This window comes from Anolis carolinensis, chromosome 1 (genome assembly GCF_035594765.1).
Source record: "Anolis carolinensis isolate JA03-04 chromosome 1, rAnoCar3.1.pri, whole genome shotgun sequence".
Taxonomy (NCBI): Eukaryota; Metazoa; Chordata; class Lepidosauria; order Squamata; family Dactyloidae; genus Anolis; species Anolis carolinensis.
Window position 1 is genome coordinate 361,220,319 of NC_085841.1, and position 14,570 is coordinate 361,234,888.

The 14,570-nt window shown below is 39.1% G+C and overlaps 1 protein-coding gene across 1 annotated transcript in view; it reads left to right on the plus strand.

Moving 5' to 3' along the window:
• The first annotated feature begins 514 nt into the window (after window positions 1-514).
• Window positions 515-14,570, plus strand: part of dlgap5 (DLG associated protein 5) — a 46,271-nt gene continuing 32,215 nt past the window's right edge. Inside the window, exons 1-11 of the mRNA XM_062968662.1 lie at window positions 515-675; window positions 3,843-4,084; window positions 5,420-5,637; window positions 6,738-6,815; window positions 7,391-7,475; window positions 9,416-9,529; window positions 9,770-9,840; window positions 10,600-10,892; window positions 12,447-12,586; window positions 13,620-13,734; window positions 14,068-14,153. Of these exons, the coding sequence (XP_062824732.1) occupies window positions 3,853-4,084; window positions 5,420-5,637; window positions 6,738-6,815; window positions 7,391-7,475; window positions 9,416-9,529; window positions 9,770-9,840; window positions 10,600-10,892; window positions 12,447-12,586; window positions 13,620-13,734; window positions 14,068-14,153 (1,432 nt within the window). The 5' untranslated portion in view covers window positions 515-675; window positions 3,843-3,852. The remainder of the gene's footprint in view (window positions 676-3,842; window positions 4,085-5,419; window positions 5,638-6,737; window positions 6,816-7,390; window positions 7,476-9,415; window positions 9,530-9,769; window positions 9,841-10,599; window positions 10,893-12,446; window positions 12,587-13,619; window positions 13,735-14,067; window positions 14,154-14,570) is intronic.

Consider the following 14,570-nt stretch of genomic DNA (forward strand, 5'->3'; position numbering starts at 1 on the left):
ATCTTGAAAAGCTAAAACTCCCATTATCTTGCAAGGCTACAACTCCCATTATCTTGAAAAGCTAAAACTCCTTATACAAGCATTGAGCCGTGGGAGCTAAACTGGCACCAAACTGCATTAATTCTACAAGTGTGGATGCAACCTCAAGCGGACCAAAGGCTTTTCTAAGGGAGCCTCTTGTTATATGCATCACCACTAGTAAACATTGATAGTTCTCTAAATTTTGCGCTCTAGGTTTTGGAGACTACAATCTCCAGAATTCCTGCACAATGATTATACAGGCCGGGAATTCTGGGAGTTGAAGTCCAAACTCCCTGAGCGCATGCGCGTTGATACTCGAGATTTGTATTATGGCTTAAGCTGAGCCAATGAAACATCTAGAGACAGGTTGCGACCAATCAGAAACGGAGTGAAGGAGTGAGGCGGGCCATCGTGAGGCGAAGTAGAAGGTGAGAGGTGAAGACAGTTATCCAATCGGGAACGACGGGGCTATTGCCGATGACGCTGATAGGCGAATTACTTTAGCAGGACAGGATGTTCGTCCAATAGAAAGCCACGCTTTCGTTTTCCAACGGTCACTCGCTCGCTGCGTTTGGAATTTGAATTTGCGGCGGTCAGCCATCACCAGTCGGCTCGGGAGTTCAACGAAGTTGGGCGTGTGCAAAAGAGAGAAAGGTAAGAGAAAGGCTGCGGTCGGCCATTATTGGCTCTCCATAACAATATTGATGTTTTAAAAGGTGCTTTTAGGATGTTTTAAAGATGTTTTTAAAGATTTTTAAGATGTTTTTAAATTGTTGATTTTAGCCTGTTCTTGTAAGCCGCCCCGAGCCCCAGGGGAGTGGCGGCATATAAGTTTGAATAATAAATACATAAATAAATTATAGTGTGTATAGCATCTTCTTCTATCTATATATATAAAAAGGTAATGAAATTTCGGCCTAGGACAAAACAACAAAACTACGCATCCCAGAAACACTAAACTTGGCAGCACAATCCCTCATCCATGCCTCTACGTTCATACAATAAAAAGCTCCAGCTACTCCAGAAGACGGCCAGGCTTTGAGACTGCAAGGCTATTCACTGCTATTCCATAAGGATTCCCATAAGCCACAGCAACGCGTGGCCGGGCAAAGCTAGTGCTTTATATAGTGATTTGGAGCCTTATATGCTTTATATAGTGATTTCAAGTGACTTGAAGGTTGGGTTGCTGACCTGAAAGCTGCCAGGTTCGAATCCCACCTGGGGAGAGTGTGGATGAGCTCCCTCTATCAGCTCCAGCTCCATGCGGGGACACAAGAGAAGCCTCCCACAAGGATGGTAAAAACATCAAAACATCCGGGCGTCCCCTGGGCAACGTCCTTGCAGATGGCCAATTCTCTCACTCCAGAAGCAACTCCGGTTGCTCCTGACACGGAAAAAAATAAATAAAAATAAAATAGTGATTTGTTATAATAGATTAAATATTATTAATAGCGTTAATATTTGCATTATACATGTGTGTGTACATATATATATACATACTGTGTGTGTGTATATATATATATCGTTATATATCAGTTTAATTGTAGTTTTCCAAATGTGTTAAGTATATATATCCAGATATTTATATATTATATATATAATCTTATATACAGTATATATATGTGTGTGATATATCAGTTTAATTGTAGTTTTCCAAATATATTAAGCATATATATACTGTATCCATATATTTATATGAATATGAATATATATATATATGCTTAATATATTTGGAAAACAACAATTAAACCGATATATAACAATATACTTTATTGATATTATATTCTGTTATAATGTTTATATATACAGTAGAGTCTCACTTATCCAACATAAACGGGCCGGAAGAATGTTGGATAAGCAAATATGTTGGATAATAAGGAGGCATTAAGGAAAAGCCTATTAAACATCAAATTAGGTTATGATTATACAAATTAAGCACCAAAACATCATGTTAGACAACAAATTTGGCAGAAAAAGTAGTTCAATACGCAGAAATGCTATGTAGTAATTACTGTATTTATGAATTTAGCACCAAAATATCACGATATATTGAAAACATTGACTACAAAAATGCGTTGGATAATCCAGAATGTTGGATAAGCGAGTGTTGGATAAGTGAGACTCTACTGTGTGTGTGTATATATATATATATATATATATATATATATAATTTATATACCGTTCTTCTCCCCCCCACCCCAAACCCCCACCCCCCGGGGATCCAGAGCGGTCTTACACAATGGCAGAATTAAATGCTACATATAATACAACATGTAGTAAAAACCAAACATAAAACACAAATAAAAGCTGATGTCCAAATCAAATTAAAACAATTAAAACGTGACCATTGCAACAGGGGAAGTTTCGAGCCAAAGTCAGAGCCAGTCTGTAATATATTACCATAATATATTACACTTTATTGATATTATATTCAGTTATAATGCATTGCAATATATTATCGCAATATATACACTTTATTGATATTTTACCCAATGTGTTTTCGAAGGCCCTCATGGCCAGAAACACTGGGTTGCTTTGAATTATCCGGGCTGTCTGTACATGAACAACATCTGGCTACCAGCATTAAAAAAGTATAAAATCAAGACAGTAAATACATAAAGAACAACACTCAGAAAACACTTGAATTCCAGACAGGAAACAATCAGGGCCAGCTTAACACTTCCAAGGTGCTTGTGGATTTCATTGACTTCTCTGTGTGGTGTGACATGGTGGTTGTGAGAGTGGTCCAGCAATTCTATGTTCTCAAAAAATATACTGTGTCCAGGGTGTTTCATCAAGTGCTCTGCTGTAGCTGACTTCTCTGGTTGAGTTAGTCTGCAGTGCCTTTCATGTACCTTGATTCATGTTTGGCAATGCTGATTCGTTTGGTGGTCCCTATGTAGACTTGTCCACAACTGCATGGTATACACCTGCAGAGGTGAGAGGATCTTTCTTGTCCTTTGCTAAACATACTGGTAGCATTTGTTGGATTTTCTTAGTGGGTCTGTAGATAGTTTGTAGGTTTATAAAATCAGGACAGTAAATAAAGAATAACATTCAAAAACAAGAATTTCAGACAAAAAACAATCAGGGCCAACAAATGCCTCCAAACAAAGGTTTCCCCCAGGCAGGAAGCAGCCACTTCTTGAAGTTGCAATAATCAAGGTGGCCAGTTGCAACATTCGTATTCCAACAGACAAAAGTTTTTTCTTCCAACCTGGACTGTCCACAGATATATAAACCACACCTGCCTAGTTTCCAACAGACCTCACAACCTCTGAGGATGCCTGCCATAGATGTGGGTGAAACATCAGGAGAAAATGCTTCTGGAACATGGCCATATAGCCTGGAAAACTCACAGTAACCCAGTGATTCCAGCCATGAAAGCCTTTGACAATGCACATTACGCTTAATTGATATTGTAGTCTGTTATAATGCTTTGTAATACAGTTTCACAATATATTATACTTCATTGATATTATATTTGGTTATAATGTATTGCAATATATTACACTTTATTTATTGATATTATATTTGGCCATCAACAGTGCTTCTCAGGTCTTGCAAGTAGTTATGCTGGAGGACCTTGAGATTTTTAGAGGCACCACCTATCTAGGGATCCCTACCCCGCCCCCGCCCCCCCGGCCCTGGCCATGTGAGTTTGTGTTCAGCTTCCAGTGAAAATTGAACATAGATGGAGATCTTGTATTGAACAGAGGGTTGAAGTCAAAGGGCCCCTTCAATCTCTGATTAGAAATGTCCTGGGTGGTGAGTAGCAATCATATGAAATAAACTGTTTTTTATCTCTCATTCATATCCAGAACAGACAAGATGGCTACTAATTTCTCTACTCGGTACAAAAAGGATCTGAGTACCGAGACGCTCAAGACAAAACTTGTCCACCGGAAATCTCTTCATCAGAAGGAGAGCAGGTACAAGGAGTTTAATAGGGGCCGGCAGTTTGGACCGATAGATGTGAATACACAGGTATCAAGGGAGGAGAACCTTTCTCGACTGGAGGAGACAAAGGAAGATCACTCTCCCAAGGGAAAGGCTAAGCCGAGTAAGTAGAGAACTGTGACACTGGTTTAACAATCTTTTCTTTTAGACTTTGCCATGGTAGCCTTCCCTAAGGTCATAAAGATCCAATTTGGAAAAAAAGACTGGGATGTCTCATACTTTAATTGCTCATCAAGTATTAAAAGGCATGGAATGAAAGGCAGGAGGAAAGAGGAAGATCACATTGCAAATGGATAGACTCCATCAGGGAAGTCATGGCTGCCCTGCCTTTACAAGACCTGAACAAATCTGTTGACAATAGGGTGACTTGGAGGACTCTCATTCAAGATTACTGGGATCACATAGAATGCCCTCCTAGAAAATTAAGCTGTTTCTAACTTTTTTAACCTTAGCACCTTTTCCCCTTAGCACAGTATTGTTTTGCATGTCCTACAAACCAGGTGTAGATTCTCTAGCTGTTTCATCTGTGGTTTTTAAATTACTTTTCAGGAATTGAGTTGTCTGTATTCCAAAGTTTTTTGTTATTGTACACAGTGTTTTAAATGTTTTTATTCATTACACATTGCCTTGGAAGCCCAGATTCTGATGCAATAGACAAGAGTGTCCAATTTCTTCTTGAATACTTCTATTGAAGTTGAAGCTGCTGTTTCCCAAAGCTACCTAGTAGCATTTTCTTCCAAGAACTTTCTAATAGAGTCATTCTGGAAGACCAAGAAATTCATAGAGTGGAATTATCTTTGTTAAAAAAATAATTAGTGATTTCTTTATATGTGGTTTTCACTTTCACAGAACTACTGTGCTCCAATGTTAGGTTGACTATGCAATGATGTCAGTTTACTCATTAGGTTTCTAGGAAGAGTTCAGGCATGGTTTCCTCTCAGATTTTCTAGTAGCCCATGGCTTACATTTTAAACTGGTTCAGTTTTTTGCCTGTCAGCTTTCTTCACTGTCTAGCTTTCACATCTGTATATGGAAATGGGAAATATTTTAGCATGGGCAATTGCAGCTTATGATTACATTTTTAACTGCTGCATCACATGACTGGCTAATGTTCATCTTGTGATCCATGGAGACTTGTAGAGCTTCTCTCATGCACTGCTGTAGCAAAGCCTATCTCCTCATCCTTTGCTTTTGTCTTTTTAAGTACCTAACTGCTAGACTTAACATTTATTGACATAGTTTCAACTCGGATTTCAGCCTGTTCATGTTGTGTCCTGAGGTGTAGACAACTCTTGCTATCTGTTCACATTGATAAGACTTGGCTGTTCATTATTATTGTTTTTTTATACTCCGCAAAGGAGACTCAAAGTTCTCAAAGGCGAACTGAAATTAAGTTCAAGGTGGGGGCATTCACACTCTTTTTTTAAAATCCACTTAGATCAGACTTCAAAAGCGACAGCTAAGATACAGCAACGTATTCAATTACTCCAACGTTACAAAGCTGAAAAAGAACTAAGGAAATTAAAGGAGCAACGAGAGAAACCTGTGTTTAAATGTGGCCGGTTCAAGCCAGAAGCCCCGGGCTTTCTTACAAAAGCATCACAGATCCCAGTCCTGAGCAAGCCGAAAGAGACGGTGGTGAAAACAGCAACTGTGGTACTTGTGCTGAATTTCCTTCATCCTTTTAGCCAAACAGCTGAAATCATGCATAACCGCTAAATCACATTTTGGGCTTATATAGAAGCTCCTTGTTTTACTCCAATGCTCCAGTTCTTTCCTAATCCCCATTCTGGTTTATTTATCTAGACTTAAATAAGCAAGTAGTTTACATGTTCTGGTTCGGAGGCCATATATAGAGGAATGTTAGAACTTAGAATGTTACCTTTATTCCACATGTTATCTCCCAAGGAAGGGCTATAGGGTTTCGTATATTAGAAATTGTCCCAGTGATATACTTTCTGCCCCTGGCTTTTTTCTTTGCCAACTGTCCTTGATGTTGTCTTGCATTGGTGCAGCACTATAGCACTTCAAAAAGGTTATTTTATCTAATGTTTTCTGGCATGATGCCTCTGTACCCAATCCTGCCTGGGCTTTGCCTAGTGTAGCAGCCTACACTATTAGAAACAAGGATTGGGAAATGAGCTGCTTTGACCCCCCCCCCCCCCGGTCCTGAGAGAAAAGCAGGCTAATTAATAATAATAATAATAATAATAATAATGGTGATGATGTATTGTCTTACAAATGTTGGTGAAATGCAACTCCCAACATAGCCAGGGATGATGAAGAACTAGAATGTTGGGCTTAAACTACTGAAAAAAAGTTCAAATCCCAATTTCCTTGGACCCAACCAAAGTTCCTGGAGAATTCCTTTCAGTTGAGAACTGGCACTTTAATAAATTAGGTGGTACAAATTTATTCCTAATTGGGTGGTTTGTATTTATTTATATATTTATTGCTAGACTATAATATCCAACAAGAAGGGAGTAAGTAGTTTATTTATTTTTATTTTATTTATTTCTTGTATCATGCCTTTCTTAACCTCGAAGAGGACTCAAGGGGTCCTTATGAAGGCAACAATTCAATGCCTCATGTGTGTGTGTGTATATATCCTTGAATTGATGGCATGAACTTGAAGAAAGAAAAGCATTAAAACCAACCAATTAAAACATAACATAAAACAAGAGTTAAAATCACATAATCCAAGTCATATTCTAGGTCCAGTTTACCGACTCTTTTTTTTTCTGGGCCACTCCTAGGAGGCACCTCCCGTGCGGGTAACAAGATCAAAGACGAAGAACCAGGCGCAAGATCCAATTAGACCACAGCTTTCTTTGGTTGGTTTTGTATTTTTAATTATTTATACTGTTGAAATTTTAATACAGACGGAAACAAATTGGGGATTTCTGGAGAGACCGTATTGATCAATTCTGCAAAAGCTAAATCCACAAATGTGGTGGGCTGACTGTAGTTACACAGTTCTTTCAAGCCAGATGCTTGATCTCCAAAGACCTCTTTTTGCTGAAATAGTTTTTAAATAGGATGAACACTTAAATTGTCTTTCTACCCGAGGAGTAGAAAGATGCACAAATCGACAGCCTCATGTGTAACAGAGACCTTTGCTTTAGATCACTTCTTCAGTTGGGTGTTGCCTTCAATGCATGCTATTTAGCAGGAATTACTTAAAAGCAATACCTTCTGCTAGCCATCTGCAACAAGTAGGGTTATCCTTCAGATGATTAGACATGATACTTTCCAAAGAATAGATCTTTGGATTTTTTATTAAATCAGGGAGATAGAATGCCAAGGTGGTTGGACATAAAAGAAAACCTGCAAACTCCAAAGGGGTGGATGGTTAGTAGAAAATGTGCATTTCTTGGGTCATGACATTTTTCTTGATTTCTCTCTGCAGAAGGCCCCCAGTAAGAGTGGCATTCCTCAGATATCTCAGCAGAAGCTGATCTATGTAGACAAACTTCCCAGAAGGGAAAAAAAAGGTATGAACTTTATCATCCAAACTGTATTGGGTTAACTCAAATACCAGGCCCACTCAAGTGCTGTATGTGTAAAGCAGAATCTGCTGGCATAGTGCCTATCCAGTTTAATACATACCCTGTACTGTTTTAGTTGTCACAATCTGTTCTGTAAACTGAGGTTTTTCACATTTGAGGGCCTCTACAGCAGGAGTAGCCTAAATTCTATTGTTAATCCTGATTGGAGTAGACATACTGAAACAATGTAGTGACCTATGTACCCACCATCAATTTAGTAATGAAATCATTGGGTTTAAAATGTCCAATTGGGCTCCTGCCATTATGTTCAATTCAATTCATTCCTTATGTTTTTCCTCTGTTTCACAAGATTTTTGCAAAATCTTTGGCTTTGCACCTAACTTACGCTTGACCTGGATAGTAAGGGGATAATAAACATACTTGGCCAGATTTTGATCCTACTCAGGAAGCCATCTACTTTTCACCACATCTCAATGTTCTTAAGGGAAGATTATCTCATTCGTGTCTGAGATAGTGACACCTTTGCTTTGGGATGGTTCAGTGTACGCACACTTTGTTTCATCCACAAAATGTTTTAAAAATATGTACAAAATTATTTTCAGGTGATAGTATAATGTATAATTCTGAGTAGCTGCATTGCACGCTAAATGCAGCCTGATGCACTGCTCAAACAGAGAGTTTTGAAATGGTTGAACAGAAGCTCTTCACAGTTTTATGTCAGGCATGGACAAACTTCAGTCCTCCAGGTGCTTTGGACTTCAACTCCCAAAGTCCAAAACACCTGGAGGACTGAGGTTTGCCTATGTCTGCCTTAGGTACTCTTACTGCCTATTACAAGGGAAACCAGCCGATTCCTAATTCATCTAAAACACGGACATATGCTTTTGATCTTAAGAACAGACAATCATCTCGAGCTCTGGGGATTACCTGGGAAGTAATCCCATTGGAACATTGCAGCACACCCAAATACCTTGGAGTTACTTTAGACTGTGCCCTGACATAGAAGAAGCATTGCTTGAATATCAAGCAAAATGTGGGCACTAGAAATAACAACATACGAAAGCTGATTGGCACAACCTGGGGATCACAACCAGATACAATGAAGACATCTCCCCTTGCACTTTGCGACTCTGCTGCTGAATAAACATGCCCAGTGTGGAATACATCTCACCACGTTAAAAGAGTGGATGTGGTTCTTAATGGGAAATGCCACATTATTACAGGATGTCTACACCCTGCACCTCTGGAGAAATTATACTGTTTAGCCGGTTTTGTACCACCTGATATCAATCAGGAAGTAGCAGCCAGCAATGAAAGGACCAAGGCCATGACATCTCTGGCCCATCCTCTGTTCATATATCAGCCAGCATGCCAACGTCTTAAATCAAGAAATAGCTTTCTAAGATCTACGGAGATACTCATAGGAACACCTCAGCAAGCGAGAGTCCTAAAGTGGCAGTTAAAAGCCTGGAACCTCAATAAGTGTCTGATACCCGATGAGAAAGTCCCTCCTGGGCACATAGAAGACTGGGCAACTTGGAAGGCACTGAACAGACTGCACTCTGGGACCACGAGATGCAGAGCCAATCTTAAGAAATGGGGCTATAAACTGGAGTCTTTGACATGCGAGTGCAGAGAAGTGCAAGCCACAACCACCTACTACAATGCAGTTTGAACATACACAATGGAGGACCTTCTTACAGGGACATCAGAGGCACTCCCAAGTGGCCAGCTTCTGGGCAAAGGAAATTTAGTATAATGACAAGTTTTTAACTTCATGGTATTTAAACTTTGTGGTTTTTTTTATAAATTATAACTGTATTCTCAAGTTGCTTCTTACACAATAAATAAAATACCCTAAATGCTTTGCAACCAGAATATGAAAGGTTTAAGCATTCCCACCTTTCACCCCTTCTCCTTTTCAGAAGTTCCAGCAGTGATCTCCACAGTTTCAAATGGAAGAATTACAAGAGCAGCAGCTGCAGCTGCTGTTGCAAAGACCAAAATACCGCAGGTCAAACGGCCTACTGCAACTACAGGTGGGTCACTTAGTATATGTTTCTATTTGTAAAAAAACCTAGTTTTCAAGCTTGGTTGGAATTCTCTGACCCTTTGCCCTTTCGTCCTTATAATGCACTGTTTATTTCTCTTCCTATGAGTGGCAGATTGGTGTGTTTTTATTTTTTTTAAACACGGTCCTTTGCTTTCATATTGGTATGTCAGCTTGAAGCGTTGTGGTCACAAGTTGCTCATATAATGCTAGATTTCTTCTGTTCTAGGCAATTCGGCACAGAAAAAAGAAACAAATAAAGGAAAGCAGCAAAGAGGGGTCAAAAAGGAAGAGGCAGTAGTAAGTTTCTCAGTTTTAATGCCCGTTTTCACATTTTAATTGACCTCCGTGTTTCCAGGTTTACGTTTTGCAGATTTGATGGATATGCCCTTTTTAGGGAACTCTAGGTCCTTCAGGTCTATCCTGTGGTTTACTACTGCTGGAATATGAATATAGCGTCACTCTGGATGACCTAGAGATTATTAGAGAGATACTTATCTAGGCATTTGTTTGACTACTTCCAGCGGAGGACCTAGGGATTCCTAGGGAGATGTTCTCTCAGGTAACTGTGTGTTTTTTAATTTGCAATTTTCCCCATATATATGAGAATCCTGTGCTCCTAACCTCAGAGAATGTGGAGGATTGACTCATAGCTTGTGTTTGGATTTACTAGTTTTTGTGTTTTGTTCATCTTGACAATATGAAAAGCCAAGGATTTTGGCTAGTCCAGTGCATCCTGTGGACTGGTGGCTTTCTGGTCCAATATTCTTAGTCAATTAATGATCATAGCTGCCTTTTGCATCCCTGTTTTGAGCATATCATAATGGATAACAGAAAAATCCTCAGATGGTGGTATACTTGTGTGTTCCTGCATGGCAGGGTGTTGGACTGGATGGCCTTTGTGTCTCTTCCAAACTCTGTGGTTCTATGTAATTCTCTCTGGGAGGCTACAAAATCCATAGATGGATGAGCTACCCAGGCATTTTCTAGGAGTCTAGAAGCCTGTGCCTATCGACCACTAAAGTGGTAATGAAGAAATCCCTCTTGTCTTTTAACAAGGTGTTGCACAAGATGGAAGAGATTGCTGTTATGGACCCTGTGAAAAAAGAGGAATCACCTCTGCTTGTTGAAGAAACTATGCAGGATGAGGCTTTCCTTGAGAACGAAAGCTTTCCAGCCTCTCACATCCCAGCTTCAGTGCCACCAAAGAGAACACGTTCCTTTGCTCCTCAGAACTTCGTCTTCAAGCCTCTGGAAGGCCTGACCACCTACAAGGTGAAGCCCATGTCCCCCTCCAAGGCAGACGGGTTTCTGTCGCCCAATCTCTCCTGGAGTCCCATGAAGAATATTAGGTAAACACCTTGCAACTTAGGCTTTCCTGTAAGATGCTTTAGAGTTGGCCCATGCTGAGACATGGAAAAAATCACTCATATGGTCTGCAGCTTGGAGGTGCTGTGTCTCAGGTCAGACACTTGCTTTTCCTGCTGGTGAGGGTCCTTATCTCTTCATATGATTACTTTCCCAGCTTTCTCTACAGCTATATTCCTGATGTGATCAACTTCTAGCTTTAATCTAGAAGACTGTTACTGACATCAGGACAATTCCCACTAAGTACTCTCCACCTAAAATGGATGTTGTTTAGAATACAGTAGAGTCTCACTTATCCAAGCCTCGCTTATCCAAGTTTCTGGATTATCCAAGCCATTTTTGTAGTCAATGTTTTCAATATATCGTGATATTTTGGTTCTAAATTCATAAATACAGTAATTACAACATAACATTACTACGTATTGAACTACTTTTTCTGTCAAATGTGTTGTATAACATGATATTTTGTTGCTTAATTTGTAAAATCATAACCTAATTTGATGTTAAATAGGCTTTTTCTTAATTCCTCCTTATTATCCAAGATATTCGCTTATCCAAGCTTCTGCCGGCCCATTTAGCTTGGATAAGTGAGACTCTACTGTACTTGAAAAAAATCATAAAATGTCCTTGAAGTCTTTTTTAAGATTAAAATGTCAAATCAAGCCAATATTGTCTGGTCTAAGATTCAGTCTTTGGGCTTTTTGAGAAATGTTGAGTATTTGAAAACCTTAATTCAACAGAGGCTATAGGAAGTTATAATGGCCTGCTTCACCACCTGGTGCACATTCTAAATTTATTCTTTTATTTAAAATTGAAAAAGGTATTTTTTTCCCTTCCTGTTTTTCTCTCACTTCCAGTCTCTGTTCCTTTGACTTGTTCTTATTATTCTGATGAGATTAAAAATAATGTTCTTGCAAACATAGGCAGTAAGACACTCGGATTTAGAGTATATTTGCAAGTTTAACTTTTTTGGACTTCGTTCATATAGCCTTTCTAAGAATCTCTAGGAAAGCTTCCAATGTAGATCTATGCTCAACTTTATCCAGATGTTGACCATAAAGTTGAGCTGCTGATCATAGAGAGAACTCTCTAGAGATCTGTAGGTTCTCCAGCACAACTTTATAGTCGACAGTGGGTGTTACCTATAGAGTTGCAATGGAAGACAGGTGTTCTCACAAGGAAAATGAAAGATTTTTTTTTTAATTTCATGGTCATTCTGTAGGGCAGCGTTTCTCAAACTGCTCCTTCAGATGTTTTGGACTTCGGGTCCCACAATTCCTAGCAGCTGGTAAGATGGCTGGGATTTCTGGGAGCTGAAGTCCAAAACAACTGGAGCAGCACAATTTGAGAAACACTTCTGTAGGGCGTTGTTGTTGTTGTTGTTGTTGTTGTTGTTGTTATTAGCACTGTCCCACTTATGTTACTCAGACACTGGTACTGAGAGGCTCAAAACCACTGAATTTGTCTAATAAGTTCATTGAAAAACTGTCAAGTTATACAAGTTATGAATATAAAAAATAGGTTGTTGTTTTTCCTAGCGAAGTCCCTAAAGAAGATGCAAAAGAATTAGGGTCCAATGTCTGTGGTCTGAATCAGAAGTTCTTTGCAACCCCTGAAATGACTGAGAACATCACCGGGGAACATCAGCTGATGCTGGAATTGCCTGCAGTTGAAACAGGTGTGTCAGAAGGGACCTTTGTGTTATCAGGTGACTATGCTGTGAGGCCAAGGTCCCATTTGAGGTCTTTATTCCACAACAAACTAATTTCAGCGAGACTTCATTCTTTTATAGTAATAATAAAAACTTTTTTTATATATGCCGTCTCCATTTCCCCAACGGGGACTCGGAGCGGCTCACACGGGGCCAAGCCCAGCAAATTGTATAACATCATAAAATGAACAGCTGAGACAAGCATCACGTTAAAAACTGATTAAACAAGTCATAATTTAAATACAACAATTTGAAGCAAAAATAGTAAAACAATCATTCAAGGCACTAAAAGTCCAATATAGGACAACAATATGGGCAACAGTCAAATTGAAAAGTGGCTTTTGGCTTTGGTCTGCTGACATCAGTAAACCTAATCATGTAATGGCATGTTTCAGAAGCTGTTTTTTCAAGATCTTGCATTGGTGGTGAAGGAAAGAAGAAAAGATTGTTGTCAGGTTTAGGGAGCTTTCCAGACTTCCAAAAGTAGCCAGATGATCTGGGAGGATACTTTGGTCAGTTGATCCCTAGTTCTGAGAGTGCCTTGGTTGTAATGTCCATTCTTTGGGCCAGGAATCAGGAAAACAGGCTTCTTAGTGCAACTAAAATGACAAAATTTTGTGATATGAATCTTTTAAGACTTTTAAGCAATTATCAATTGAACAGCCATAGAATGTAATACTGAAACTTACCTTTGACCTCGGTTGTATTCAGAGTTCTGTAATTTTTCCAGGGCCATTTCTATCCTTCCTTCTCATTGGAGCCCTTATCAATATTTTTCCCTGCCAGAAAAATAAAAATTACATTCATACTCCTAGACCTACTATTCTCATTTAAAGTAAATCTTACTTTCTTATCCCATCTTGTGTTTTAAAAAAGTTTTTTAAAGTGGTAAATATTATCCTGGTTTGATGTAATGGGTTTTTTTCCTTAGGAGGAAAAAATATCCTCTGGATCTGCTGAACCTACCTGACTTCTTGTAAAATATTTTTTGCCTTTCCAGAATCTGTTCCTGAGGAGTTGATGGAAATTGCTCCCAGTCTGCAGCTGACAGACCTGTTTGTAAGTCCAGTAGCAGAGCCAGCAAAGGAGGCACAGCATGATGTGCCCTATTTCAGGTTTGTTGAAAATGGCAGAAGTTATGGCATGAAAACTTCAGAGGCCATATATAATCAAACCTCTTACATATTGATGAACGGGTGCTTTTTTTTGAGTTTGCTCCCTTGCTTCAGTGTTTTCCAAAGTCTGGATTTCCAGGTGTTTTAGACTTTAGTTCCCAGAATCCTTCATCATTGACGAAGGAGCTGAGGCTTCTGGGAGTTGAAGTTCAAAACTCCTGGTGGGCTTTGTATTGTCCCAATTTTGGGGAGAGGAGGGAAGAATATCAATAGTTTTAATAATAATAATGCTCATAAGACTAATGTATGTGCCGATCTGACTTTTTAAAAAAGAAACATCCTTCAGTCGGAAACTGAGAGGCTATCGGCGCAGTGCCTTGAATGGGACGGAACAGCTGAAACAGACATCCCTGAGGACGGTAAGGGAAGAAATACAGAATGTAGCTGTGGAATACTGTACAGAACTATCTGCAGAGCATGGAAGATCACGTTGTTTGCCCAAGCTCTTCTGACTTTGTGACATTTCTAAGCCATTTTTTTAGTGAGGTAGTATGGATGAGCTTCCATTTGGAAATTCTGAAACTCAAAATACTCCAAAAATTTTGACTGAAACAGTGATACCTTTCTAAAGGACCAATGGACAAAAATGTTGTTCAATGCACAAAATTATTATTATTTTATTATGACACAGCAAACAAGATAGATATTCTGGATTTCATATCATTAATAATAATAGTAATAATAATAAGTATTTATACACCTCTCTTTCTGTATAAAATTATGTCAAGGACAGACGCCACGAGATTCACAGTAACAAGGTTTATTAGGTTACAAAA